Source organism: Cuculus canorus, chromosome 21 (assembly GCF_017976375.1).
Source record: "Cuculus canorus isolate bCucCan1 chromosome 21, bCucCan1.pri, whole genome shotgun sequence".
Taxonomy (NCBI): Eukaryota; Metazoa; Chordata; class Aves; order Cuculiformes; family Cuculidae; genus Cuculus; species Cuculus canorus.
Window position 1 is genome coordinate 2,654,655 of NC_071421.1, and position 27,704 is coordinate 2,682,358.

At 42.4% G+C, this 27,704-nt stretch overlaps 3 protein-coding genes across 4 annotated transcripts in view; 1 reads left to right on the forward strand and 2 right to left on the reverse strand.

The window, feature by feature from the left end:
• Positions 1–21,608, reverse strand: PANK4 (pantothenate kinase 4 (inactive)). Its single transcript, XM_054086051.1, has 19 exons — positions 21,282–21,608; positions 17,202–17,284; positions 16,454–16,662; positions 15,596–15,779; positions 14,981–15,073; positions 13,404–13,557; positions 12,295–12,476; positions 10,697–10,778; positions 9,463–9,563; positions 8,129–8,284; positions 7,125–7,237; positions 6,575–6,662; positions 4,958–5,109; positions 3,880–3,935; positions 3,292–3,341; positions 1,818–1,925; positions 1,298–1,398; positions 759–827; positions 1–402 (listed from the first exon to the last, which is right to left on the reverse strand). The coding sequence occupies exons 1-19, from the start codon at positions 21,454–21,456 to the stop codon at positions 189–191; spliced, it is 2,370 nt and encodes a 789-aa protein (XP_053942026.1). The 5' UTR covers positions 21,457–21,608; the 3' UTR covers positions 1–188.
• Positions 21,498–27,704, forward strand: part of LOC104059837 (transcription factor HES-5) — a 25,586-nt gene continuing 19,379 nt past the window's right edge. Inside the window, exon 1 of one of the 2 annotated variants that reach the window (XM_054086057.1) lies at positions 21,498–21,637. In XM_054086057.1, coding sequence (XP_053942032.1) covers positions 21,566–21,637 — 72 coding nt within the window. In that variant the 5' untranslated portion in view covers positions 21,498–21,565. The remainder of the gene's footprint in view (positions 21,638–27,704) is intronic. The other variant, XM_009561554.2, reaches the window with a different exon arrangement.
• Positions 24,262–25,976, reverse strand: HES5 (hes family bHLH transcription factor 5). The gene is made up of 3 exons (XM_009561553.2): positions 25,840–25,976; positions 25,546–25,711; positions 24,262–25,452 (listed from the first exon to the last, which is right to left on the reverse strand). Exons 1-3 carry the CDS (start codon positions 25,891–25,893, stop codon positions 25,199–25,201), a joined length of 474 nt encoding a protein of 157 aa, XP_009559848.1. The 5' UTR covers positions 25,894–25,976; the 3' UTR covers positions 24,262–25,198.

Here is a 27,704-nt window from a genome sequence, read left to right on the forward strand (position 1 = left end):
TGATATACATATATATATTTGAGTGTGTATACTATAGAGTGAATCATATTGTTGCTTTTAAAGTCACAAAAGCACAATATAAATATGGAATTTCCTGTGAACTCTTTTTCCTGTTGTAATAAAAATACATTCTTTACAGATAAAGTAAAACTAGTGCAAGTCCGTTTTGCTGCTGCTCTTCCCCCTCATCATTTACATGGCACTTCATACTTAAAAATGACACTGAAAATTTTCCCTCCGAGACGATCGGCAAGCCAGGAGTTTTTGATCACAGCAAGCTTGAGGCTCTCGCACTTCAAAGCCGCATAGTAATTAGTGTGGATGGCCCGGCCCATGCCTTCGATGATAACCAAGTCTGTCTTCCGCTCTCTGACCAGCACGGCCAAACCTTTATCCAGACGGCTGAAATGAGAGGTCTGGTTTAGAAAGGGTCATCCTGACCTGCGCTACCACGAGAGACAGGCTGTCCTAAGGGCTTCATCATCTAGATAAAACGTGGCGGGATATGGAATTACTGATGCCAAGAAAGGAACAATTAAATCAAAGGAAATTACATTGAAACATAGCTTTAAAAGCTTCATTAAATGCATGCAGAATTGGGATTTCCCAGAAAACACAGGTAAGTTCTGTCTCCAACACAGAAACTCATTAAAAATAAATAGGTTAACTACATGGAATACTTCTTATAGTCGAGTGGATTTCTTGGCCACACACATGTTTTAGTGCACATGCACATGGTACCTAAGGTGCCAACATACCTGAGATCCAGACACGGAGAACTTGAACCGGTCTGAACCAAGAGCAGTTTCTCTTCCCTCAGTGCAGATCTTTATTTAATTAAAGAGACAAAAGTTACACAGTGACCTCAACAGCGTCAGGTGAATCTGGTAAGAAGCCAGATGAGAAAGGATATCTAAGTATTCTTTCCAAAGGCTTCTTTTCCTGCTAGGACTTTGCCAAGAAACATACTGTTTCCTTGAGCAAAAGGATTACTTGGTCAGCTAATATAGATGATGCCCTATATAGGAAGCGGAGCCATTTTCCTCTATTTTTAACATAGAAAATTTCTATTTTAGTAGCTTGAGTGCTCATCAGGGAAACAGACAAGAAATAAGTTATGGATGTTTAACAAAGATCTGATTTCTAAATTTTTCACTTTAATGACAGTAAATGATCCACCTTATCTTGTGGGTTGCAGATTCCAATAAGCAGTTAATTATGAGCCCAGTATGTAATGAGGAAGTTGCTTCTTCCTCTTCTGTATCGTATGACCCATCATGAACATGTTAGAGCTTACTGAATAACGGGATCCATCGCTGCTATCCGTTCAGCGACAATCAGGGACTCGCTGTAGGTGACATCATTTAGGGCAGGGCCAGAGTTACAAGCCAATATGACCTGAGGTAGAGATGTCAGAAGAGTTCACTAATTAACGCAGTCCATAATGCTGCTAGAGCTGCTTGTTTGTTTAAATCACCATTGCCTGTCTTTTACAATAAAGGAAATGCGAAGGGAAAAGCTGGAGGCCTATGCCTCGTTCTCCCTCGCCTCGTTCTCCTTCCTGGTTCAGGTCTTTGACATTACAGACCCTTGTTCAGCAAACTTGGGGCTGAGAGAGGCTTGACTTTGCTTTGCTACCTTTCCCAGTCTACTTAAAGCTGGACTTTGGCCTTCCAGGGATTTGGACATCCCAAATGTAGTTATTAGGAGTCAGTCTGGTAAGCTGCACAGCTGGTAGGTATTTAATAACCCTTTCAACCAGTTACCAGCACTGAAATTCACTATTACACCGTGAATTCACAATGAAAACCACTTACCTCTGTCCCTCTAGAAAGGAGCTCTCTGACAAAAGGAAAGACTCCTAAAATTATGTCTATTCCACTGTTATCTGCGAAAATTAAGGCACATTTATGAGGGGGACCTTCCTGTAAGAGAAAACCAATGTATTCAGGATTGAGTTCACAATTCATTTCAGGGAATAGTTTGTTATTTAGAGCTACTCACTTTAATACCCCATATTTTATAGCCTTAAGTGATGGGCAATTTTGGTTATCCATTAGCAGCATAACTTGTCAGAACATCACCTACCTTCTACCTCAGCAGAAATCTGTTTCCCTAACGCTGGTTTTGCACAGTGATTTAAAACAGCCTTTAAGTACTTTGCTTGGTTTGAGATGGGTCTTTCAGACTCCATTAACCAAACCTCCCTCTGCCAATTACAGACACACTGAACTCCGGCACCTCTGAACAGGAACAGCCTTCAGAGGCTTCCGATAGTGGGAGTTAAGGCCTATAATCCTCCTGTTTGGAGACTAGATCATGCCTAGGGGTTTGTTACACCACGCAGCTGGAGAATATCACTCTAAAACAGGAGCTACAGCATGGGCAGCTGCCTGCCTGAACGTGCTGGTTATCAGGGTAAACCTACCTTTGTGGCTGTTTTAAGCTAGGAAGCTGTAGGGTGAAGAGGATTCCCTTCTGCCAGGAAAGGGCAGTGACATCCTAAAAGGAAAAGATATTTCCTCTTCTCCATTAACCTTTTCATTTGTACTAGAACTGATGTTATGAAACTTCATTGACTCTGGTTCATGCCAGCAGAAGGATTTTTACAGTTATCAGTGGTTAATTCCTAATACAAAACTGTCAGAATGCTGCTTGAAGTTCCTTAATTATCAATTACAAAGGATTAGCTGACAGTTTAAGGTGTAATGCGTAATGATTTGCAATAGTCCACTCATACCAAACCTTTTGGCTGTCATCATTTCCAGCATAGAGATTTACAAAGAAACAGAGCTTTTCAATTAACCTTAATTAAACAGTAATAGAGATCACACAGGGCTAAAAGGCTTTGCTAATTGATGTTAATCACTTTCAGCAAGCTCCTCAACTAATGCCATTTGTAGGTTGGCTACTTAAGTTGAGGAGCAATCCAAACACTGCATTTGGGCCTGAGTTTCTGAATCGTGGGCCTCTTTGTATATAAATAAGTGCCCTGAGAAAGTAGGGACACAAGGTGGTCACTGTGGAGCGGCTCTGAAAGCAGCTGGGTTCCACATGCTGCAGTTTCTGAAGAAATTCAGCTAAGAAGCTCAGTAAGTAATGAAGTATCAGACTAATTCCTTTTATTCCTTTCTTTATGGTAAAGCTGCTGATTTACTGGTGCTGTGTGAACAGAATGTATTTTGAGTTGCCTGAGCAGAGTTGTTAAATCCGTTAAAACCCTGAGATTAACAGGGTGGTTTGATGGTTCGTGTTTAATGACTCGGTGATTAGTAATGATGGTAGTCATACCTTCAGTCGCTCCAGCCACTGACTGTAGGAATCTTCCAGCCAGGGACGTTCTGCATCACAGACAAAACCCTGTTAGTGTTTCTTTTAGGCAAAGAGCAATTCTGTATATTAGGAAAAGCATGGGGTGCCTCTTTACAGATGCTTCAGGATTAAAGCGTTTGAACTCAGGTTCTGCATATTAAACTTGTAGATTCATATTGCTCCTGTGCTCTTAATTATGAGAATAGCTCAATTACAGCAGTCTTGAAACAGACTTTTCAATGGAGTCACAGAAGTTGGTTACTGTGGATGGTGTTTTACCTCCCAGGACACCACCTCCTGGACAAGGTTAGAACAGTTACAGAAAATAGTATGGGCAAATATTCTGAATCTCTGGAGCAGAGAGGGTTTTGGTTTCAGCTCCTTTGGAGCACAAACAGAAACAATCCACTGACACTGCAGCCTGTACTTCAGGTGAGCCCAGCCAGTGCTAATGACTTCTTGTCATGTGGGCAGCAGAACTGCCACAACAAACACATTCACACTCTCTCTTCGCTCTCATATTAATACAACACCCAGTTCCAACCACCACCACAGATCTCCCTATACCTTGTAGTTTTGACTTGGCTTCTTCAAATCCAAATTGGGGCTCAGATTCCAGAACACTGCATCAGAAGAGAAAGAAAGAGTACACAGTTAAGCAATGTGATCTCACATAAGCAGGATTCAAGCATTTCTTTAGAAGCCGGTCAGCGATTTTATTGCATTGGTTATGATGGGGAGTGGGGACAGGTCTAACAACTGAGAAACAGATACTCTGTGGTTATGTTAAAAACAAAAGGCTTTGATGTACATTAAAACAGGGTTCTTAGGCTAAAGGAAAAAGGTTTGGGCAATATGCAAACGTTCGCAGGCACAAGACTATGGGCAAAAAAAGACATGCTTTTGGTCTGTAGGCCACCATAAAATGTAGTCATGATCTAAAATACCTGCAAGGTAAAACAGTGCTTTACAAAATCTAATTTGAAGGTTGATCTGCAAGTTTATTTAAAGTTGCATATGTGTGGAAAAAGGGAATTAAAATAATGAGATAAACGTTTTGAAAGCTACTGCTACTGGCTGTATGCATAGGAAAGTATTATCAGCCCCACAGAAAGAAAATTCTAGAATTGAAAAAACAAATATGTCAAGGCTGTTTAGCATTAAAAGGAATTCATGGTAGCTGACAGGATAAAAAGAGAAAAGCACTCCAAATGGTAACAAAAAATGTACGCTAATCAAAAATAATTAGTATTTAGTCATCAAAAAGAGACCACTTGACCTAACTTACAGCCCACTGTGCTATTGGGACAGCTGGAGGATGCAGAAAAACATGTTTCTATTCCAGGAACATGGTGCCACACAACCCCAAAGCAGAGCTAATAACACTACAAGCAAAGCAGCCAGGCTAGAATATTAAATGCTCTATCACTTAACTGAAACATTCACAGCGACATCTCTGGCAAATTTAAAGGGTGGAAAAGTAAACTTCCCCTTACCACAACAAGGCTTGTAAATTAACAACCAACATTTAATTACAGTGAAATATAAACTACAGTTAGATTGGTGCACTTTATTCTTTTATTAAAAAGAACAATTGGATATTCTGTATCTTAAAAAGGGTGCTTTTAAAATATTTAACACCTACTCTGAGACTGCTTTTGCTCCCCAGTCAAAGACATTCCCCGCAAGAAGTCCTTTCACCAGAGCAAACTGCCTCTCCTCCCAGCCTAATGAATCCAAAGATTCGATTACGCTTTGAAAACATTTTAAGGCTATGCCATTTTCTTTCTGCTTTACCTGTAAGACATGAAACATTGGATTTATAGACAAAAATTTCTTACCCATCATTGGTTGTCTCAGTCCCAAGACCACGTTCAAGCATTCTCCTCTACGTTCATGGCCTCTAATGGACCAACAAGTTACTGTTATCAGCATGCTTAGTATCAACAAGAAAAGAGTTTCCTGGGATTCTAACAGAAAGCTTCATTAGTGCTAGGATAGGATCTGTATCCCCCAAATGAATTTTTCCTCAAGTTAGAGGTGCGATAAATCTCGAGTAGATTGGGAAATGGGAGAGTGGACACACATGAAACTTTAGTGGCACCACAATCCCTCAATCTCCAAGTAATTCCAGGAGAAGGCTTGCCACTAGCAGTTCTACAAAAAAATCTTCTCCCGTTTGTGACTTTTGTGTCAAGAGTTTCATCATCCCAGACGTTCAGAAGCTCCTGACTCTTTTTCTCTGCTTCTGGCTCCATGGAGATCAGTGTTACAGAGCTAGTGACCTTAAAGAATTTAAAAGTGATACTGGGTAACATCTTTACACCCACATCTGCTCTGGGTAATATCTTGTCTGGATCACCAAAAAGCAAATAGAAGCAAAAGCCACCTTGCGTATTTTTTACTTCTCTCCGAGTGAAGGAAGCATCTGACAACAGAGCTCGGGAGAACCTTCACTGTATTTGGTAGGAATATATTAACAGCCATACAAAAGAAACCAGACACTGGCACTGCTATTGTTTATATGCCCCCACAGACAAGTGGGGAGGAACAGACCTACAGAAAGTTTCTTTCAAGAAACACTGACTCCCCACATCCTCTCCCCCAACCACATCACCTTACAGAGTGAAATACAAGGAGTAGAGAGCGGCACAATGGCAACAAATCCTTTCAGGAGCTAGAGGTTATGCATTTGTGTGCACTCCAGCCATGAAGAGAATTATGAGAATGAGGAGGGGAAGAAAAAGACAAAACTTCAAGTCTGCCAGATGGCAGTAGGAGCCTTGGTATAAAGGGAAATAAACTGACTGTCCTCAAAATGGAAATTCTTAGGTCGCCTGTGAAGTGATCCATACTCAGAAGTGCAGGCTTCTCCATGCAGTTTCCTCTGTTCTAAACTGAAGGAAATATCTTCTTACTGAAGGAACAAGTTACAGCAGTGCCTGATGACAGGCACCACATGCTCATCAGGACCAGGACTGACACAGTCAATTCATTTCTCAGAAGTACCAGACAACTGAAGCTGGTAATAGTTTTGGTTAGCGTTATCCTCGCCATGAGCAAGTTAAGAGGTCCAAGGCTTTATATCCTGTAACCCACTGACGTTTCTCCTTGGTGACAACCGCCGACTGGTTATAACTGCTGCAAGGGAGCCAGTTACTCATCTCTCCCCCCTAAGCCATCACTTACACAAAGTTCCAGAGTACAGAAAAAATGTCTTGAACTTACATGTTGTCCACCCTGCAAAGCAAGAACAACTTACCTTCGAATACGGATCCGGAAAATTGAACTCATTTAAACAGTGTTCCCTTGTATCCAAAAGGCTTCTGACTGTTAAGGTACCATATGCACTTTAGAAAGGGAGAAGGGGAGAAAAAGAGATCAACCACTTCAAACAGAAAAGTTGTTAATTTCTTCCGTTTCCTCTGCAAGTCACAGTATACTGCCCAGCATTTAGGTTAAAAGTCTCTGCGTCACAAGTGCTAAACACTGTCTCTAAATTGTAAATTGGTTTATTTAAATACAGAAAGGGAAAATGTTCTGAGCAAAGCCAAATATGTGAATTAACAAGCTATCAGTTTTAATAACCATGTAACAATTTTTAATAATGCATCTTCTGCTGAGATTTAATTTTTCTGTTAAATTCCAACATACGAGAACCAAAAGTTCTGTGCAGAGGACCTGATGTCTGGACTTGGAATAGCCTTCAGTCTACTTAGCTTTCAGTTTGCTCTGCTTTATAACCTAGCATTTCATTTGCTCTGCTCAACAGAAGCAGAAAGTGATGAAAAAGGGAAAATAAAGACACTTACAAAGGCTGCTGCCTGAGTGTCTGGAGCTTATTCCAGTATTTCTGTCGGAACTTCTCTGCTCTCTCCGGTGCGTCAACAGAGTCTGGCTGACTGGCTGCAGCACGCTTTGCCACCTGGTAGAGAAATCAGGCAAGACTGAAAGTTACCAAATGAATTCTTCCTCTGCATGACTGGAAGTTCAGTCTGAAAAATAACCCCTCCATCTGCTCCACTCTTCAGACCCTGCATGCTATCTAGTCCTTCCCACACAGTATCTTCCAGCTTTCCTTTGATCCAACCACCAAAGAATAATTCTAAATATCTCCTTTCTTCCCAGAAGATTTAAAGTTTGTGTTTCTGGAAATGCAGTGTGGAAGTTAAGTTCTAATTACTTAGAGAAGGGGGGAAACGCAACAAACCCACACACAAAACAAAAGGAGAAACAGGCAGAAATTCAACAATCCACATCAATGCCTTGTGCTCTTTTTTCTTTACTAGGGAAAGGTCAAATCAATGTGTTGCCCCTGTTTTTCCCAGCCTTTTTCCTCCTGACACACACTCATGAAGTTTGAGTTGGATTTGCTTACAAAGTATACACAGCTCTTAAGTACTTGCATGCAACAACTGAATCGGTTTCACAACGCAGAAAACATAATTCATGTCTGATTAAATCATGCTCTTCGAATGCAAAGTGGCAGTCAGGACTGCTCCCAAAAGTCAGAACAATGCAACTATCTTTGGCCTTTGCAGTTTTAGTCTTTGCGTAACCATCCTGCTTGCCAGCTCTGTATAAAGAAAAAAAGCACCACAGGAGAAGAATCCTTCTGCCTTTGAAGGTATCGAATGCTTCTGAGAGACTGGGACAAAGCCCGATGCTTCTGTTAACAGGGAAAGAGGGGCTGTACCTACACAGTATAGTTTTGACACATCAAGTAGAATTTGCAGAATAAACACCCTGGTCCACAGAAGACTTATTTGCTAAGTATTTGCATCATTCATACATGTAATTGTTTTATGATGTTTACCCCATCCAGTGCCTCCTCAAAGCAGGTGAGCCAGTATTTTCTGGCCATGGCATCATCTGTGAGATCAACAGTGTCTGGAATATAGGTGGATGGGTCTTTCAGCAGTGGTAGGTTCACAAGCGGTCTCTCCAACCTGTCCATTTCCAGCATGTCAAACTAGGTAAAAAAGGAAATATTGATTAGAACCTACTCGGAAATTGATTCACAACAAACTAAACTAGAACAAAGGCTACAGAGTTCAGACTGATAAAGTTGCAGACAACTAGATTAGAGTGTATGCCATAAGTAGTCCACTGCTCCGCAGGGAGTATTTATCCCTGTCTACCCTACAGATAGACATTATCAAATTTCATGTTGAGAACTTACTCTAGGGCCTCTATTTTATTATTTTCCTTCCTTATTTGTAAAGCAATTGTGGCTGCCCTAACCCTGGAGGTGTTCATGGCCTGGCTGGATGGGGCTTTAAGCCCCTGATCCAGTGCAAGGTGTCCCTGCCCATAGCAGGTGGAACTGGATAATCTTTAAGGTCCCTTCCAACCCAAACAATTCCATGACAGAAATGTTGCTGCACTGCTTCACAACTTCCTTTTACAGTTCTGATTAAGCCTCCAAAACCTTTCCTTACACCTCGTGGAAGCAATGCTTAGAACCGAATTTCTAAGGATAGCGATCAAATTCATGTGAGAGGTGTGGAGCTACAGAGCTCTGAACATTAACTGTGCCTTATTTCTTGCATCTAAAAAAACCCGTGCACATTTATTGTCTACAACTTTGTAATCGCATTGCAATGTGCACAGCCTGGGAATGTAGAGACTAAGTAAAGATGCACAATTAGAATAGTTTAAGGACCTAAATGTATTTCCTGATTGCTTACTCTATGTCCATTTCACTGTGAAAGCAGAACTACTGCATTGTCAGTGTATTTAAGAGATGACTGGGCTTATGCTCTTCTGCCCCACTACAAATTGCTCTTCTCATAGGGAGTAAATAAACGCTGCTTAAAGACAGTGGAACATCACATTCAAAAATTCTGAAGCACTGTATTTCAACCGCAGCAAAATCCAGCTACTTCAGAGAAAGATCAGTGTTCCCGACTCTGCTTTCATGAAGGAGAATAAGACAAAGTAGCAGCCAAAATCTGTTCTTATGTGATGTAACATGAAACCATCACACAAGACAAGATATCACACGTGACATGAGACAATGTATTAGACACTTCCTTTGGCAAACAGGACTCTCGCGGTCAAGAAGTAGTTAGCTTGAGAATAATCATCTATTTTCAAATCACCATGACTAGGAGAAGGCTCTTAGTTCTAGAAAAGAGAACCACGTACTGTACCACTCCTCGTTCTCTGCATAGGGTAAACGTCAGGCGATGTGCTCATAAGACCAGAGCTCCCAGCATAATTCTCTCCCCAGCTATACTGATTTGGATCTAGAAAAGAGAAAGACAGAGACACACATAATCTGAAAATACAACTGAAAATACTCCCACGAGTGATCTAGAGTTCGCATCCCCTCAGAGAAGACGCTTCACCACAAAAGCCATTTTTCCTTCTTTTTATAAACTAACATAACCTTTCCCTCTAACCCCCACAAGAGATGTTTTAAACACTCAGTGAACGACTTAGCTCTAAAGAGCTTTGACTTGAATGAGACATAAAGCAACTAAAGTCCTAAAATCTATCCTTTTTTAACCCGCTTTCTTTGTTCGTAAGTGCGATAACCAGCATGCCTTCGAAGCACTGTCACTGATCCTAGAGATAACTTATTTCTAAATCTATTTGATTATTAACAAAATATAATTACCAAAATCTCGAAGCACAATGTAAGATTCACACAAACACTAAAGTTACTTCTAGGAATTTTGTTTAAGACAATGTTTAAACAAGTTCAGATGTACAGTACGTGCTGCAGAAGCAATGTCTGTAATTCCTCAGTAACCGTTTCCTTGCTTGTATCTATAAAATGGGTATGAAAAGAATTCCACATCCATTACTCTGAGGTATATTTGGTATTTACTAAAATTAAGTGCCATTACTATCCTTATCTGTGCTACTCTAACTGACTTACTGAATGGTTTGCTAGTGCATCAACAAGAAAAGGCAGAATTCAATTAAAGCACCCTATACCCCAAGAATGCCAGACAGAAGTGTCTCATCCTTCATAAATGCCTGTGAGGCTTTTCACTCTCAAACAAACACCATTTTGAGATGCTGGTCTTCTTCAGTACATTAACTGAACTCAGAAGCAGGCCTCTTAAATAGGGGGAAAGCTCTCCGAGACCATTTCCCCAGTCTGATTTTTTTTTTATGACCGATCTTTGCAGAAATGCAGAAAAGAGAAGAGTCCAATCCTGCTGGCTTCTCACAGGTGCGCAGGAAAAGCAGTGAGAAATTAAGATGTCCCTGCCAGAATATATCAAACCAAAGCCCAGCATCTGTGTTTATTAGTGCTAAACGTATTTATTTAGGCAATGACTCACATGCAGCCTCTTAAGAGAAACTTGGACATTACACTGACATTTCAGAACACAGCATATACAGAACAGAGCAGCGCTGTACTTACTGTCTTGTTCAGCTCCTTTTAAAAATGCCCCAATGGCTCCCAGGTAGCCTTCATGTCTCAGGAACAATGCCTGAACCTCTCCCTGCCACAATATGAAACATTGCAATTGGATGGTCCCTGGTGGCTAATAGGTACTTCTTTGTCACTAGTTTTACACTTAAATTTAATAGAAACAACTAGAAGATGGTAATATTCATTTCTGCTACAGCCCAACATATTCAGTAACTTTAATGGTGCTCCTGAAACAGCTTCAGGAGGATCTGCTTGCACACATCATCCCACAATTACTAAACAGCTGGGGGTGGAAAAAAACCCATGCAGAAGTAGTGTGTAATCTAAGCCTGCCCAACCACAGAGGCAGAGGGAAGCCAGTGCCTTCACTAGAAGAAAACGTGGCATCATGCCATGAATATTCAACTCCTCTTGCTTGAATAGGCTGGAACTAGGAGGTCACCTGATCTGTGTCACCAAGGTGTGTGTCACTGCATCCAACTCATTCAAGAAATCACTTGTTATCTTTATTTCATGACATTTTCAACATCCAATACCATACAGTAAAACACTCTGTAATTACCCATAGGCCAGCATTTTCCCCATCAAATCAGTTTAATTGTTAATACAATAAATGAATGCTAGGGAGACTAAGAAACCCTCCTTCCTAGCAGCAGGGCCCTTTAGCTTTAGCCAGGCAAGGCTGGGTAAGGCACTGCCTTCTCTAAACGAAAATGACCTGTATCTGCAGCAGCGACCATATGAAAAGTTATCACCGAGGTCAGCTGTAATAAATATCAGCTACAATTCAGAGTGATATTTGGATTCAAATTACTAATAAAGCTATTCTTACAAAACCTAAAGCTGTAGTTTTGCAATAGTTTTCTAAAAACTCCAAGTTTTGCAGACAGGGACTGCAATGATGAAATAAAAGGGAAAAAAAGCGGCATACAGGAGTCTCTTGCCTGAAGCTGAAGCATTGCGATGAGAAAAAAAAAATTGTCATCTACTCTATGAAACTGCCCAAGTGCAGAAACTAATCTACTTATAACAATCATTATGTGAGCTTTTGGACTTGACTGTTTCTCTAGGGGAAAATCTTCAGTGCTTTCCACAGCTTCAAAAACTGAAAAGAACTACAGCTTGGTTGTTTTGGGTTTTTTCTTTTTGAACAAAAAACAAACAACAAAAAACACCCCACTACTGATCTAACTGCTATCTCAGCAGAACAATCCCAATTGCATAGCCTAGGGGTGAAAAGAAATAGATGCAAGTCAGCAAGAGGAATTGAATAACAACGGCAGCTATGTAAGAAAATAGTGAGAACTCATTACTTGGCAGCTACAAGAACAGACTGTCAATCAAATAATAATAATAAAGAGAGAGAGGGAGGAAGGGAAAGAAAGAAAGGCTGGATGGAACTCCCAGGCAATTCACATTTATTTTATCCCTCCCACAATAGGTCTTTAGAGCCCTGCCTTACCTATCTACACAGCAGCGCTCTAAGCCTACTTTGTGTGCAAATTCATTTATTAAAGCCTCCCAGCAACCTAGAAAGACAACTAAATATGTGACTTTGCTATTATGAAAATCTCTGTTTTCATTACCTTGGAGAAGAAGTTGATGCTGTAGGTAATTGTGCGCATGGTGACAGGGTGACCCCGAATAAAGAAGCCTCCAAAGTATATTTTATCTAAGTTATGGAGTTTGGCATAGAGGCAGGCGAGTTGACCAATGTCATTGCTGATCATATGCAGTAAACTTTTTGCCATATCTTCTTTGGAAAATTCTTAAAGGAAAGAAACAGTGAGGCAAAGTAAACAGGCTGAAGAATGCTCAGGTGGACTGTATTCTACTAACAGTTAGCCTACAGCTGGAGATAGAACAGAGGCCTTTGACCAGTCTCTTTGTGTGCAGAAGAAAGGTGTTCCCCCCTGCCCGCCCTCCGAAATCTTTTATAAATAAGCACTTCAACCAAGGAAAGTGTATTCGACTGAAGATGCCCTGAAAAAAAACACTAAGCCTCTGTGAAATATCACTTGAAAGAAAAGTGCTTGAAAGGTCAACAGCAAATGGCAAGAACTCTATTTCTTCCCTCTAGGAAGCACAGATGATGGTTCATCCAGCCACCTTGACCAGAGATGCACTGCATTTTATTATAATACTGCAAATTATGGTAAATCACTGCCATAGGTCTTTTTCTGGACCAAGAAGACCAGGAATGAATTAACACAGGGCTAACTAGACAGTTGTTTTTGTTGTTTGCCTAGCTTTACGCAATCTCAAGCTGATAATCTGAATGTCTACTTGTAAAGCAGTACTAGATAATAGTTTTAATCAATAAAATATTGTGCAGGCAAAACACGTAGGCAAGATCATGACGAGGACTGGTGGTTATTTTCCAGCTCTTCTTGTCGGAAACATCAGATTCCTAAGGGCAATAAGGAGATAGTCGCACTCTTCTCCTCATTAGTTTCAAACAACAGCTCCAAATAACTGAAGCCACTCAAGCAGCGCTCCCTGTCCCATCTCGGCCCATGTGCATAACAGGGAAATGGATAAGGGAAGATATGTTTATGCTGACAAAGCTGGCAACTATTTTACATCCATTTAAGTGCTGACAGGAAGCTAGCACAAGCAGCAAATCCATGCTGACAGGCAATATAAAGTATTAACGGTATAGCAAATTGCGGGTAGATCTTTTTTATACCAATACCTTTATCCGCTGTGGTAGATTTCCCGAAGCTGCTAGCTATCAGATTTCCACTCAGCCCCAGGGTCTGGTAGGCACCTCCATACACATCTTTCACCAACATGTCTACATTTGTGTGTTGGCCCTTTGAAGCGAGCTGCAGCAATTCATCAAATTTCTGAGGAGAAGTAGCGGAGTTAGTCCAGATTTCCTGGACAGCCAGGGAACCTTGCCCATAAACCCAGAGCTCTGCAGCATCTGTACTGACCAAAACCAGGAGGTTGTTTTGTCTCAGAACCAACCCCGCTAGCAAAAGACACATTAGAAAAACTACAAGGACTTATCCAGAGTCCATATCTTATCAGACCAACAGATCCTAAGCAGAGCTCATTTAATGGTGAAAAGCACAAAGTTCTCAGTTATCAGCAAATAATTTGCTGAATTTCCCCCCAAAACTAGAGATGGATCAGTACACACAAAAGCATCAGAAGCCTCATTCATCTCTTATCTTGGCAGGAAGTCAGAAACACAGTAACTAAGAGCAAACAGAATTCTGTCTTATTAAGGCTTAGAAAAAATATTGTTTAAAACCCAAGAGACTAAGTTAGCCTTTCCTGTTGCAGAAATGCATTAACATCCTGAAATTAAACTTGCATGCAATCTGCATTATACTAATAATTTATATGACTGTCAACCCTAATTTCTTCTTCTTCAAAATTAGAATTAAAAGCAAACACTGTCATGTTCCAAGATTTCTTTTTTAAAAGCATCAAATAAAATATTGCAAGTATGAGTCTTCCCTTTGACATTTTCTTATTTAGTGTATATGTAACTCTAGCTTTTTCTACACCGTTGACATTTAGGGACATCTATTTAAGCCACATGGATCTTTGAGACAGGAAAAAACAGCATGATTTAAGAGCCAAGTTAGGCAGAGAAATGCTAGACCAGGCCTTATTCTGGCAGGTTACCAACCTGGGATTTAAGTGACAAGCCCCTGAAACCAGAACATGTAACAAAGAGTCAGAATGCCTCCTCTCTGTTCCCAGGTGTTTTGCAGAAACTGGGTTCTCTCTCCTCTGCTTCTGCAGGAACGAGGCAGGCATTTTAAGTTGAAAAAGAGTACAGAAAATTGACAGGACACTTTCAGGAGGCTTTTCTTTGCATTATACGCATTATTTGTCCTTGTTGACAAAATCCTTGAGTCCCAAGTAGGATGACTATTTTGCCACCAATGAGCATCTTCTATTTTTTGTCCCTCTAATATTCCAGTATCATTTTTAAAGCTTCCTTTTAGGCATCAGAAGCATTAAAAATACAAACATAAGTCAAGGACTCGGCATTGTTGTCTAACAGTCCAGGGCCACAAGTACCTAGCAGAGAGTATTAACATCATCCTGCGCGTTGCAGAACTGCCTGCAATGTTCTGTTTCTGCACAAGGGCAAAAATTCCTTGAATAAAACGTAAACACCCTGCATGAGACAGATTTAATTTTTTTTCATCTTCTAGTATCCAGTCAAAGCATTTGGTATCCCAAAGTTTAAAGCTTCTTCTTAGCATCTCATTTATCCCACAGCCCTTAAAACCGACGCTCTGATACCTTTGTTTTTGTGAGCAGTGCTCCGAGACCCCAGAAAGTTCCACCTCCAATTGAGCTCCCTCCAATCCATTCAAATTTGTCTTCTGTTTCTACCTGTCAGTAAAATAAGGCAGATTTGACCAGAAGGTTCTATTCTAATTATAAACACACAATTAGATATGAGAGCATGTGGGGTTGTGGAATTAGTGTAGGCGGAACTATTTAACTGTGTAAATATCAGGTGGGAAGTTCTCCACAGGTACACGTAACAATACTTGTATCACAAGCAGTTTCTGAAGTCTTTGTATTTAATTCTTGGCCAATAATTCTAAATATAGACATTAAATTGGGTGCCCTCAACAGTGTACTGAAATAAACAAACAAATATCAAAAATCAGCCTTTGTCCTCAACAGTTAAAATAACAACCTCTCTAAACACTGAATGAAATGTGATTAAAAATAAACTGTGGTAGGGTAAAGCATTCATAAGTCCATAAGAAATGGAAATATAAAGCAAATCATTATTCTTTTTTTGAACTCCTTATGATCCAAGAAGAAACAGCTACAAATGTAAAGTAGGAAGATGTTTCAGAATTTTATCAAATTCTACAGTAAAACATTTTAGCAAGCACTCACCTTCACTATAGAAACCCCAGAGCCAATATTCACCAGTAAATATGGGAAAATATTTGGGTGGTTAGTCTGAAACCGGAATTCCGTATCTGAATCTTTCTGGTACGCAAACACTTCATGGGGTATGTTCCGTAGCACGAAGTTGCATCCTTTAATTAGGCAGGTCATTACATCTTCTTTATCTACTCTGAGGGGAAATGCGAGAATAAAACCCCCTTACATCAATTTCACAGTCCTGTTGATAAGCAGATGTGCTTTTAGAGCAGGAGCTTTTACAGACTTCACAGAGATAATAACCTGCACTGCAAGGCACAATCCCAGATCTCTTAAAAGACAAAACCTACATCTGCGTGTACTCTGCTGGTCATTGTCCATGCCAGGACACGCAGTCCAAAGTTAGACTGAGGTCTCACAGTAACTACAATCTCACATTAATTAGGCTGTCATTAAAAATAATCCTGCTCCCCTGTTTGCTTGGGTTCACTGCCTCTTCCGTGCCCCGGGGCCAGAACGAGTGTATGTGCAGAAGTAAAATAAAGCAGGTCAGGAAACTTGAATGGAAATTAACCTAATAAAACAACTTCCTAATAAGGAATAATTTGCTATTGCTCTTCCCCTTCCTTTCCCTCCCTTCACCTCCCAGCTGGCAGTTCATGATAGGGTTATCTGTCTGCAGCCCGTGTTCACTAACAAGTCAGTTCAGCCTGGTCTGACCAAAGATAGGTGCACACATCCTACGGCTTCACTCCTGTGATGTAGATGGCTTTTGAGGGCAGATGGGCAAAGCGGAAAGTTAACCTACTAAAATCTCACTGAAGAAGAAACACACTCCTATAACTAAGTTTAAACAGTTCCACTTACTTCAACCCCAATTTCTTCTCAATAAGATCTTTGAATTTATAGGCACCACCACCTGTAGCTTTGATGACTTTTGTCTCTGTATTGACAAGATGGTCTTTGATGAAATCTAGGCAGGTTTCAATGTAAGTGTTTTCAAATTTAATGAAGTGAAGTCGAGCTGTAATCTCCTCCTGAACTGATATTTCATACAAAGGTTCATTTTCTATGTCCTTTAAAAGAGAAAAGAATTTCTTATACATTATCCAAATTCCTTCCTCGATGAACAAGGTTATACATTAAACTACAGAACATCAATACCTGTTCTTGCTTTGCCTTGAAACAGAGTTAATGCTATTAAAAACATAGCATCCCAAGCTACTTTCAAAGAAGACTATAGTTTCAATAGATCTTAACACTCCTTAAGCTGAGAATATAATCAGTTCTCGTATGCATTAGACATGCATGAAATATCTCTAGCAGAAAAGTTTACATGGGAGTATGGGTTTTTTACAGAAATACCATACATATCTGCCTAGAAATTAACTATTTCAAACACTCACTAGAAATTCAAAGACTTCCAAGAAGTCAGTTTTGACAACTACAGAATAACAGACATTACAGACCTTACCTTTATCTAGAACTTCTTTATAGTTTTATATAAAACAAGTTTTTGGATGGGTTTCAGACAGTTTCTATTCTACAAGAAGCCAGTCAAGCACTTCAATCTTACGAGCCAATCTGGTGGACTGCTAAATGATAGAATTCTCACCTTTCCTGAATGATCAAAGGACCTCACTCTTGCCACCTTGTGCTGCACAGTGGAATAATATGCCAACTTTGTTAATGAACCACCTGTTAATAAAAAGATGATAAGTTATGATTAATGCCTCAGCTCAGAGCAAACGATATAACTTATGTTTATGTCTGCTTTACCTAAGAGTTCGTGGTTTTTAAGGTCTCCTCAGCTAAAGCCAGATACAGTTAAGCCAAAGGCATAACACAGTGAGCCAAAGAACCCTTGTCTGGAAACGGATTTGGTGCAGTTAATTCCAAATTAACAGTTGGAATCCACAAGTTGGAAACAGCTCCACAAGTTCAGCTCATGCCCAACTGATGTGGGAATGACTGAAGATGAGCAGAGGTAAGTGTTAAGTTTTTAACTGGCTAGGCCAGCACACGTATCACTATTATCTACCTGCTTTGAAAACTCTTTATAGAACCCCCCGAGTCTGCTGCTTCTAAGAGGATTTTATAAACAAGTTTGCCATAGCTGAGCAATGTCACATGCATGATCAAGAAGTGTTTCATCAGGAACACTGAAGTAAATATTCTTCACCTAATTCCAAAGGACAAGCTACAAATTCACAGCTGGTTACAGGACGACTCTATGCACTAGATAACTATTTTGCAAGATTATTGTTGGCTTTGGGGTAAAGAACCCTTAGAGTAATGTTCCTCAAGCACACCAGTCAGCGATATTACCAACATGAAAGTTCAAGCAAACCTGCCCCACCACCTTCTTCAGGCCTTGAGGCTGTTCCACTTTTGGTCTCTGACCTGCAACAGTGAATCTATGATGCTAGACTGAATAACTCTACTGACTGATTTTCCTTAGGACAAACCAGGCCCCACTGGTGCTTCTGATACCTCTTGTGTCTTAATCAAGTAGATATTTGACCGTGCAAAGAGGAGCTGTCAAAGGTTGCTTATTTTTGTTAAAACAAGCTTTTATTTTTTTTCCCCCTTCAGAATGAAAAATGCCTCTTCAACTACTTCTAAATATCAAGATCTGATTAAGGTAGGTGTTTGCTTCATAAACACCTAAGCTGCTTTGGCTGTGGGAGAAAAAGCCTTAATTTTCACTCAGCTTAAAAAGTTACCTAACCTGCAGCCTATAACTATCCTTATCGGTACAGAAAGTCAGTTCTAACTTTGTATCCCTGCCCTCCCAACAGGAGCACAAGGCAGTCAGGTGGTCCATAGCGAGTGTGACCGGTCTAATGTAGCTGAATTCAAGTCTGCGTGCATTACTTGCCTCCTGCCAAAGATCTGGCACGTTACCTCTTTCAGCATGTTTACCGTGCATGTCACAGAACACACCGAGTACAAGATGAGTAATTATGAGAAACTACTGCATTAAAATTGAAGTCTCAAAAGTAAACAAAAATCTAGCAATGTTAGATCATAATAGAACAGCTAAATTCTGCAGCTCTGCACTCTGCTGCCTTATAAACAAGTGTAATCAAGAAATGCAGCATGGGCAAGCGAAAAGTAATCAGCCAGTGCTTATAGCTTTGCCTTCCTAACAGTGCTCTCATCTCTCCCATAGTGCTCAAATAAACAGGAAAGATTTTGCAACCTGTAGGTGAAAAATAAGTGGCTTTCTCCAGCAAAATTCAAGTGAGGTCAACTCAGAGTGTCACTGACAGACACTTATAGTAACAAAGGCAATAAACTTCCCTGCCCTCAGATCTTATTTCAGTAGACCAGCCAATGCTTTAACATTCCTGGCAAACAAAATCCAAACTGTGCTCTGCTAGCTAATTGCTTAAAGGTGAGGGTTATTTTAGCTTTTGGGGATTTTTTTAAAAAAACTACACTCAGTAGCTCTGCACGAGGTGGGAAAACTTCCTTCCAGACCCCTAAGTAGAAGAATCATGACACAAGTGTTGGAATATAATATTGTTTGTACAACACTGATAATTATAAAGGTCTTCCAGCAATTTATCACCAGATAAATGGTATGTAAAGCTATGCTTTATACATTCTCCTCTTCCTTTCCCAGTTTTTAAAGACTTAAATCCATTCAGAACACCAGCTGAGACACGTAATGAGGCTTTATGACTAATCCCACAACTCTAATTCCGCTGTGACCCATAGAAAGGACCAATTCCAGCTGTTATGTTTAACAGGCATGAAACAAGTGGCTTCTGAAGGAGTTAAGTACCCTTGTGATATGACAAGATCATGTATTATGGTGGACTTTTTCTTCTAACTACACAGGAAGTCCCCAGCACCTGAAGCAGTGTTAACCAGAGGATAATGGAGGCTGGCACCACCACCACAGGGCACCACAGCTGAAGAATACTCTTCTGCCTTTCCTACTAAACAGTCCCCTTGCCCCAGTAACTGTAATCTTGAAGCAAAACATGTGAACTGTTTTTTTCAGCTTTGCAAATCTTCATAGAATGAATCATAGAATAGTTTCAGCTGGAAGGGACCCAGGCAACCTGAACCAGGGCCTCCCCACGCTCAGAGGAAAACATTTCCTAATAGCTAATCTAAATAGCTAATAGCTAATCTAAATAGCTAATCTAAATCTCCCCTCTTTCAGCTGAAAACCATTTCCCCTCATCCTATCCCCTGCGTTCTCTGATTAAGAGCCCCTCCCCAGCTTTCATGGATCACTTTTAAGTACCGAAGGCTGGTCTAAGCTCTCCCTGGAGCCTTCTCTTTCTTCAGGCTGTACAAGCTCAGCGTTCTCAGCCAGTACTTGCACAGAAAGTGTTCCAGCCCTCTGAATGCTGATTCTCGCAAAGGTAAAACTATTGTTAACAAGGCTAGAGTTCTGCTGTGTCCTTGCAAAGCCACCAGAGAGTGCTTTTCCTTGCTGTGGTGCTTAGGAGTTGCTCTGGTGTGGATTATTCCATCTGTCCCTTTGTGCAGGCTGCTGGGACACCTGTGAGTGCAACATTCTAAGGCATGGGGTTTTTCTGGGGGTGACCGAGGAAGCTGTTGCAGCCAGCTGTGTGTCCCTGGTATGCTCCAAACCCTCTCATCTTGGCAGGTCCCCTGCTTTGCTGGGGCAAAGGTGGAACAGCAGCTTCCTCCTAATACAAGTAGTAGTTACCGTTACAAAAAGTGGAATATTTTTGATTTAAGCTAAAGTAGACTTAATTTTAGTTGAAACATGTTTTTTAGTTGAAAGTTGGCCAGAACGTCCGTCTGATAACAGGTCTTTTCAAATAGTGAGGTGCTTGTGTCTTGTGTCCGGCGTGACCCACGCTGAACAGAGGTGTCGCCTCTAATCTTGCCGCCTTTCCCCGTCTCACGCGCAAGGTCAGCCAGAGAGCTGGAGCCAGCTACAAATTCCCGAGAGATTTGACTGTTGTAACACTCATAATAACATTAAAACGAGTCCTTGGAAAGTAACAGAACATGTATAAGACTTCTGGGAGAATTTATACATCTGCACGTATCGTATTCTGTCCCAGTTCTTGTCTCGCCGCACACGACTGATGGAGAACACCCCTCGTGTTGCCCAGGCCTGGTTAAAGGGATGTTTGCTTCCTAAAAGCGAGTCTCGGAGAGTTTATTCGCCTCTATTTTCTGCATCCCTCCAGGTCTCCTCCTTGCGGACCCCTTCGAGGAGCACACGCGACACCCAGGTACGAAGGGCTGCTGCGGAGGGGACGCTCGGGGCAGCCGGCAGCGGTCTCCTCGCCTCATCCCCTCGCCTGAGGTGGCTTCACAGCCCCTTCTCCCCTCGGCCAGGGCCCGCTGGGCCAAGGACAGCGCCAGGCTGTCCCCAACCCGCTCCCGTTAGCGCCCGCGCGGGGTATGTTGGGACTCGTAGTCCCGCTCCCCGCTCCCGCTTCAGTACAGCCGGACGGCACGACTACAATTCCCATCGTGCCCCGCGCCGCGCCCCCGCCGCACCCCCTGCCGGGAGTTGTAGTGCACCCCCATCTTCCCGCGCCGCGCGGGGCGCCTTAGGGAACTACATTTCCCAGCGTGCCCCGCGCTCCTCACAGAGTGGCCGGCCCCGGTGAGTCCCCTCCGCGGGCGAGTGAGACGCCGCTTCTCGCCTCCCTCTCCCCGCCGCCCTCTTTTCCCTCCCCCCTCTTACCGATGTCTATGGCGAAGCGCTTGGCGTTCTCCAGGTTGCGGAAGATCTCGTCGGGCGGGAGGGTGATGCTCTTGTCCAGGCTGCCGTGGCCGCCGCTGCCTCTCCCGCCCCGCTCCGCCATTTTGAGCGCGCGCCGCTCCCCGCCCGGCTCATCCGCATGCAAATGTATGCGCATACATCTGCGCGCTAATGAGGGGTATGTTAATGAGGAGAGGGCGGACGAGCACGGAATTAGAACGGTTTAGGGCTGGGTAAGAGGACCTCTAAGCCCATCCAGTCCCGTTATGGGGTGTTATTCATTGCAAGGTGCTGGCTTCTGCTGCCAAGTGGAAAAAAGACAGCGGGATGATTGCCTGGTAAGCAAAATTATAGAATCACAGAGTGGTTTGGGTGGGAAGGGACTTTAAGGATCATCCAGTTCCACCCCCTGCGTGGGCAGGGACACCTCCCACTGGATTAGGGGCTCCAACCTGGTCTAATGTTAAGCACTGACATAATCTTAACAGTATTGTGGATTACAGGTATCACCAAAGGAATAATAACGTGATCCTTTTAATCATAAAATGTATGACGCTGTGTTTTACTGTCTTTTACCAGTCTGTGTGTCAGTGCTTTTCATGTCAAATCTTTGGGATTTCCTCTATCAACAATTTCTCTCCACCCAGTTTTCTGTAGGCTGTGAGGAGAGGAGCAGGTGTTGGCCTTGGTCAGTTGTTGTCTGATGGTTCCTAGGTTTTTTCAGGCCTGGGGATGAGATGCACAACTCCTGCCAAGTGGTTTCCCAGACCATGCCTCAACATAGATCCTCAGATGATGGATTTTGTGGATTGTGCCTATATATAAAAGACTGTCTAATTTTAAGCTCTGCCATAGCTGACATAATCATAACAAAATTGTGGATTACAAGTATGACCAAAGAAATAACAACGTGATCCTTCTTAAGCATAAAATGTATGACAGATTTGAAGTACTTATGGTGATGTAATGGACCCCTGGTGTTTGTAAGCCCTTGAATCTGTGAAAAGATACTCTTTTTTTCATGCTGATGATAGCACTGGAGTCTCAAACCAGCTGTAATGTATTGTCCACAGTTTCTCCATTTTGAATTCTATTGCTTGCCACTCACTTTGTTCACATAAAGTGAAATCTCTTTGCCACGCTCATAGCTTAGAATTGTCCACTGTTCAGCAGTCAAATTAATACTGAAGACAATCTTTCTATAGCCACCACATTGATTTATGTACATAAAGTCTTGTTACATTGTGGGCTTTAATCTTTATGTAGTCTGTACATTCCCAGGCTGTGCACGTTGCAATGCAATTACCAAGTTGTAGACAATAAATGTGCACAGGGTTTTTTTAGGTGCAAGAAATGAGGCACTGTTAATGTTCGGAGCTGTGTAGCTCCACACCTCTCACGTGAATTTGATCTCTAACCTTAAAAGTTTGGTCCTAAGCATTGCTTCCACGAGGTGTAAGGAAAGATTTTGGAGGCTTAATCAGAATTGTAAAGTGAAGTTGTAAAGCAGTGCAGCAACATTTCTGTCATGGAATTGTTTGGGTTGGAAGGGACCTTAAGGATTGTCCAGTTCCACCTGCTATGGGTAGAGACACCTCCCACTGGATCAGGGGCTTAAAGCCCCATCCAGCCAGGCCATGAACACCTCCAGGGATGGGGAAGCCACAACTTGAGCAAAACTATCAGGGAGATTGACAAGGAAAACAAAGTTTCCCTCTTCAAGAAAGATATCTTGTTCTCTCTCAAAGTCTACAAGGTATTTTTCCTGAGTATCTTGAACTATTTTTGTAGCTTAATGTATCTTGTCAAGACAACCTAGACAGGAGAATTCTTTCTAAATAAGGTGTAAGCAGTTTGATGGAAGGAACATTTCCCTCTATTCATAGAGTTGTCCCTTTGCTTTGCTGAAGACCTGAGCTGAATTATAAAATCATAGAATAAAATATGCTAGTCAGGATTCAAGAGGGACCTTAATGCCTGTCCAGTCCCATCCCCTGCCATTGGTAGGGATGCCTCCCACCGGATTGGAGGCTCCAAGCCGCATCCAAGCTGGCCTTGAACAACTCCAGGGATGGGGTAGCCACCACGGCTCTGGGCAACCTGGGCCAGGACCTCCTCCACCTTGCAGAAAAACATTTCTCCCAAAGATCTCATCTCAATCTCCCCTCTGCCATTCCAAAACCATTCCCTTAGTCCTATCCCAGCCCTCCCTGATCAAGAGCCCCTCCTCAGCTTTCCTGGAGCCCCTTTCTTAGATGCCCTAAGATCTCCCTGGAGCCTTCTCTTCTCTAGGCTGAACAACCCCAACTCCCTCAGCCACTCTGGAGACTCCCAGTGGGTTCGGAGGGCTCCCAATTGGTGCCCTGGGGCTCAGCCAGTATTGTGCCCACTGCAGGCTCCGAGGGTTGGGATACCCCAGGTCTGGCTTTTGATGTCATCTGTGCTGGCTTTTGCATCTTGAACATGCGCACGCACTTATCGAACAGGCACACAACTTCCCTTTCCAGGCAAAACCAACATTCCCTGCATTTCTGGCTGTTTTGTGGCTTGGGCACATGCTACAAGAATGAGTAACATGAAGTGCCTTGGCAAACTGCTTTAATTGGAAGTGTTCTCAGTGTTTGGGAGTCAGGCGTGAATTCTCACAACCTCACCCTTACTGTAACCCTTCCTGACAAGTCTCCTGGCTCTAAATTTCCAAAGAATTTTTTGGTTAGTCATGCCTCTGTTTTGGTCTGGCATTGAGAGAGCCAGGGTTTGGTATTTCAGAGCATTTTCTGCTGTGAGAAATAGCATTGCAGGCCTTCCAAATGCACACAAATCTGCTGAGGCAATTAAATATCGGTTCTGAATAGCTTTGCTTTTGCTGAAATCTGTGTCAAATGTCCTTTAAGCCCAGGAACCACAGGGAAATCAGCTACATGTTCTATTCAAGAAAGAATAACTGGCTGGATTTGTTCACTAGATGTTTATTTATTTTTGCACTGTTAAGTTTCTGTGATTTCAGAAGATTAAGGTAATTTCTGGCACAGGTTATACAGTAGGTGCAGTTCACACACAACATGTCATAGCATCCTTCAAGGACAGTCAGGAACTCGTATTCTCCCCTGGTGGGAAGGTACCAAAGAGTAAATATAATTTGTACACTTGCCTTTCATGAAAGACTTTGATAAATATTACCTGTAAAATCGACAACATAGCCGTAACTTTCTTTCCTATAAGGATATAAAAATGAGCTTTTGCCTTTATAAAAGGCATACATATCCTGAACCTCACAAACAGAACTCTACTTTTGTGAGCAAGACATCCTGAGGAATTTCCTCTACGTTATGGTTTAACCATTTTCAGAGCATGCTCAGTACTGTCTATAAATATTATAGAACCCTTTATAGCACCTGTAGGAAAGCCAGGTTTTCAAGCGTGCCTGGTTAGACTAGCTGCTCTGCTTGAGACTCCTTGGGCCCTTCCAGCTGCAGCTGGGGATAGCATAGGACACCGGAGTCTCAAATGGGGCAGATCAGAGGAAAGGGCTCCTCCTAAATTGACACATTTGAAAATGGCAGCCTGAACACCTCAGAAGTCACTGCTTTCTCAATAGATGTACATGTACAACCTTACTAAGGTTAAGAACAGTCGGTGTTCCTTTCTGAACAACTCCTCTCAGTCATCCTAGCCAGAGGATTACGTCTCGCATTCTTTTAGAATAACTTTTTCTCCACGTGGTGGGATCTTTTCAGTCCTTCTGGAAGAAGGGAAACAGCCATCCGAGCATAGTAATGCTCTGCAAAAGGAAAACATTCTTCCCTACTTATGAGAGGAGGGGGAGACTTGTATAGGAAGTCACAATCTCCTCTGGAGTACAAGCAAATGTCCAGGACACACATCAGCATTCTCTTGGCCTACCAAGGCCTCCAGAGGCTGCAGGAGGGTTTCGCTGCTGCTTGTTTTGCAGGGGGCTGGTGGGTGGAAGTGGGTGCAGAAGAAGAACTTGTGTCCTTTGGCACAGCTTGTGACCTCTGGAAATGGCAGATCAGCTTCATTCGGGTTTCTGTGCTCGCTGAATGGAGAGACAGGAATTGCAGAGCTTCCTTGAGGCACCAAGTGTAGCCTTCGCAATAATCCTGCTGCTGGCTTTTGGCAGAGGCTGCAAAAGCTGCAGGGGCAGAGAAAAGAGAAGTGTTATAGACTGCGGCTAGAGGTTTGCCTAAAAGTACAGGCAGCAAGCATGGTCAGGGGATGTACCCACCTCGGCTGTATTTCAGGTAGCTCACGGTCATCTCCAGGATGTCTGCTTTCTCCAGCTTGGAGTTGGGCTGGTGTCTCTGAAACTCCTTCTCCAGGAGCACTTTCAGCTGCTCGATGCTGCTGTTAATCCGGTCGCGGCGCAGTTTCTCTACAATGGGTTTCCTGAGCTGTAACACAAAAGGGGAAAGTTAAGAATGAGACTTTCCCTGTCCTGTCTCCGTATAACCTACTGTCGGAAGGGTTTGGCCCTTCTTAGCGCTTCGCTCTTGCAGTCACAGAGGCAGCAGATACTTACTCTGTTTTTCTCTTTCGGTGTTAGGATTTCCAGGGAGAGAGCACTAGGTGCCATTATCCCAAGTGCCGGTTTGAGCTCGGAGCTTGCTGGTTAGCGGGTAGAGAAGGGAGCTGGGAGTTCCTCTATTTATACACTGTTGCTGCATACAAATGTCTGAGTCCAGAGCAACTTTGAGTTTCCCACAGTCGATAGCCAATCCATGCATGCCGTGGGACAATAGAGAAAGCATCTATTACAGCATGGCAAATTGACTGTGAATTGCCTGGGGATAATACCCTGCTCCCAAAGGAGCAGGTGGACTGGGGAGTGTGTGACACAATAGGGCTTGGCATTACGGCGCTGGGGTAAGAACGTGGGAAAGCGTTTGCCATCATTATAATCAAACTTCTGCCTGATGTTGGGAATGTCAACATCTCAATGTGCTGCCTTTTCCCAGGCTGTGGTGAAATTAAGCACAGAAGTCTGATCTCAGGAAGACATAATGCTCTGTGCCCACGACCGAAAGAGAGATTGAAAAGCAAAAGATGCAGAATTAGAGGGACTAAACCCTTTCACTGACATTAAACCGTGCTTAGATGAATACAGTACCAGATAATTTTCATGCAACTAAAGACTAAAATTGAGGGAAGTACCTTTAAAACAATTTGCACTGAGCAGTTAGCTTGACGTATTTTCCTGTCTGTTGTTGAAATGCCTAAAGTCCCACCATAAGTTATATTCAGAGCTCTTCCTTGCATTTGTTTGGGTAATCTGGGCTTTGCTATGGCAGCCCGTGACATGTAATGATTATGATGCCTTTCCTGAACATGTCCTATTTAATTTCATGCCACTTTGCAAATGCTTCACTGTTGCCTCAGTCCTGGGTCCCCACGTAAAGCACCTAAATGTATTTTCCATTTACAGACAACTGAGATGCAGTCAAAAGTCAGTTCCTATCTATTAACGTGCTTGTATTATCCCACTTACAGAACATAAATAGAGGTGCTAGGATATCCTGTGCCTCAATCCTGGGCTTTCTCCCGCCGCGTGCCATTTATTGCAGTGAACGCAGGTAACAAAGTAGGAAGGACCAGATGGATTCCACGATTAAAGTTTGCCTGTTTGAGGTGGTTTTTTTTCAGGCTGTCCTAGGCTGCCTACTCGGGTCTACTCCTGGCTCCCCCTCGCAGTGCAGTGCAGTGCAAAGCTAGTGACATTTATGATCTGTCAGTGTGACCTCGAACTGATGAATTCCCGGTTATGCTTTATGGTACATCTATTTCAGCTGCGGTACATGGAGCTCTACAGGTTTAAGGGGGATTGTGCATGGGCATAATTTTCTTTCCTTAATTCCATAGTCAGAGGCTAGACCGGTGAGTAAATGTAGGCTGTTGCTAACAGGCTAGCAGGTTGGAGGTGTTATTTTTTGAACGCTTGTTTCTCACTACCACAGTATTCATGAAAACCCTACGTATTTCCTGTGTCTGCCTTTCAATACCAGAAGGGAACCTTCCATTTCACTGTCATCTGCAGGCAGTCTCACCTGCCCTCGGCATCCCTCTTGATAAGCCAGGGCCAAAATCTGTGCCTGATAGAAACGTGTTCCAGCACACACAGGGTTGTTGCATAAAGGGACATGATCCTGCAAAGCTTATTAACCTGAAGCTTGCAAAGCCTGTTTTAATGGCCTGGCTTCTCATGGTGGTGATTTCCATAGGTCAGCTATTCTCCCTCTTCCCTTTCTGGTTTAAAGATGATTTACCTTTAGATGGATCACTAAAAGTGTAACTATTTTAATTGTTGATAGTTGTCAAAAACCTATATTTGAACAAGGAGTATGAGTTCTATTAAAAATCAGTTCCCTAAATTATTTTGTCAGTTTGCAC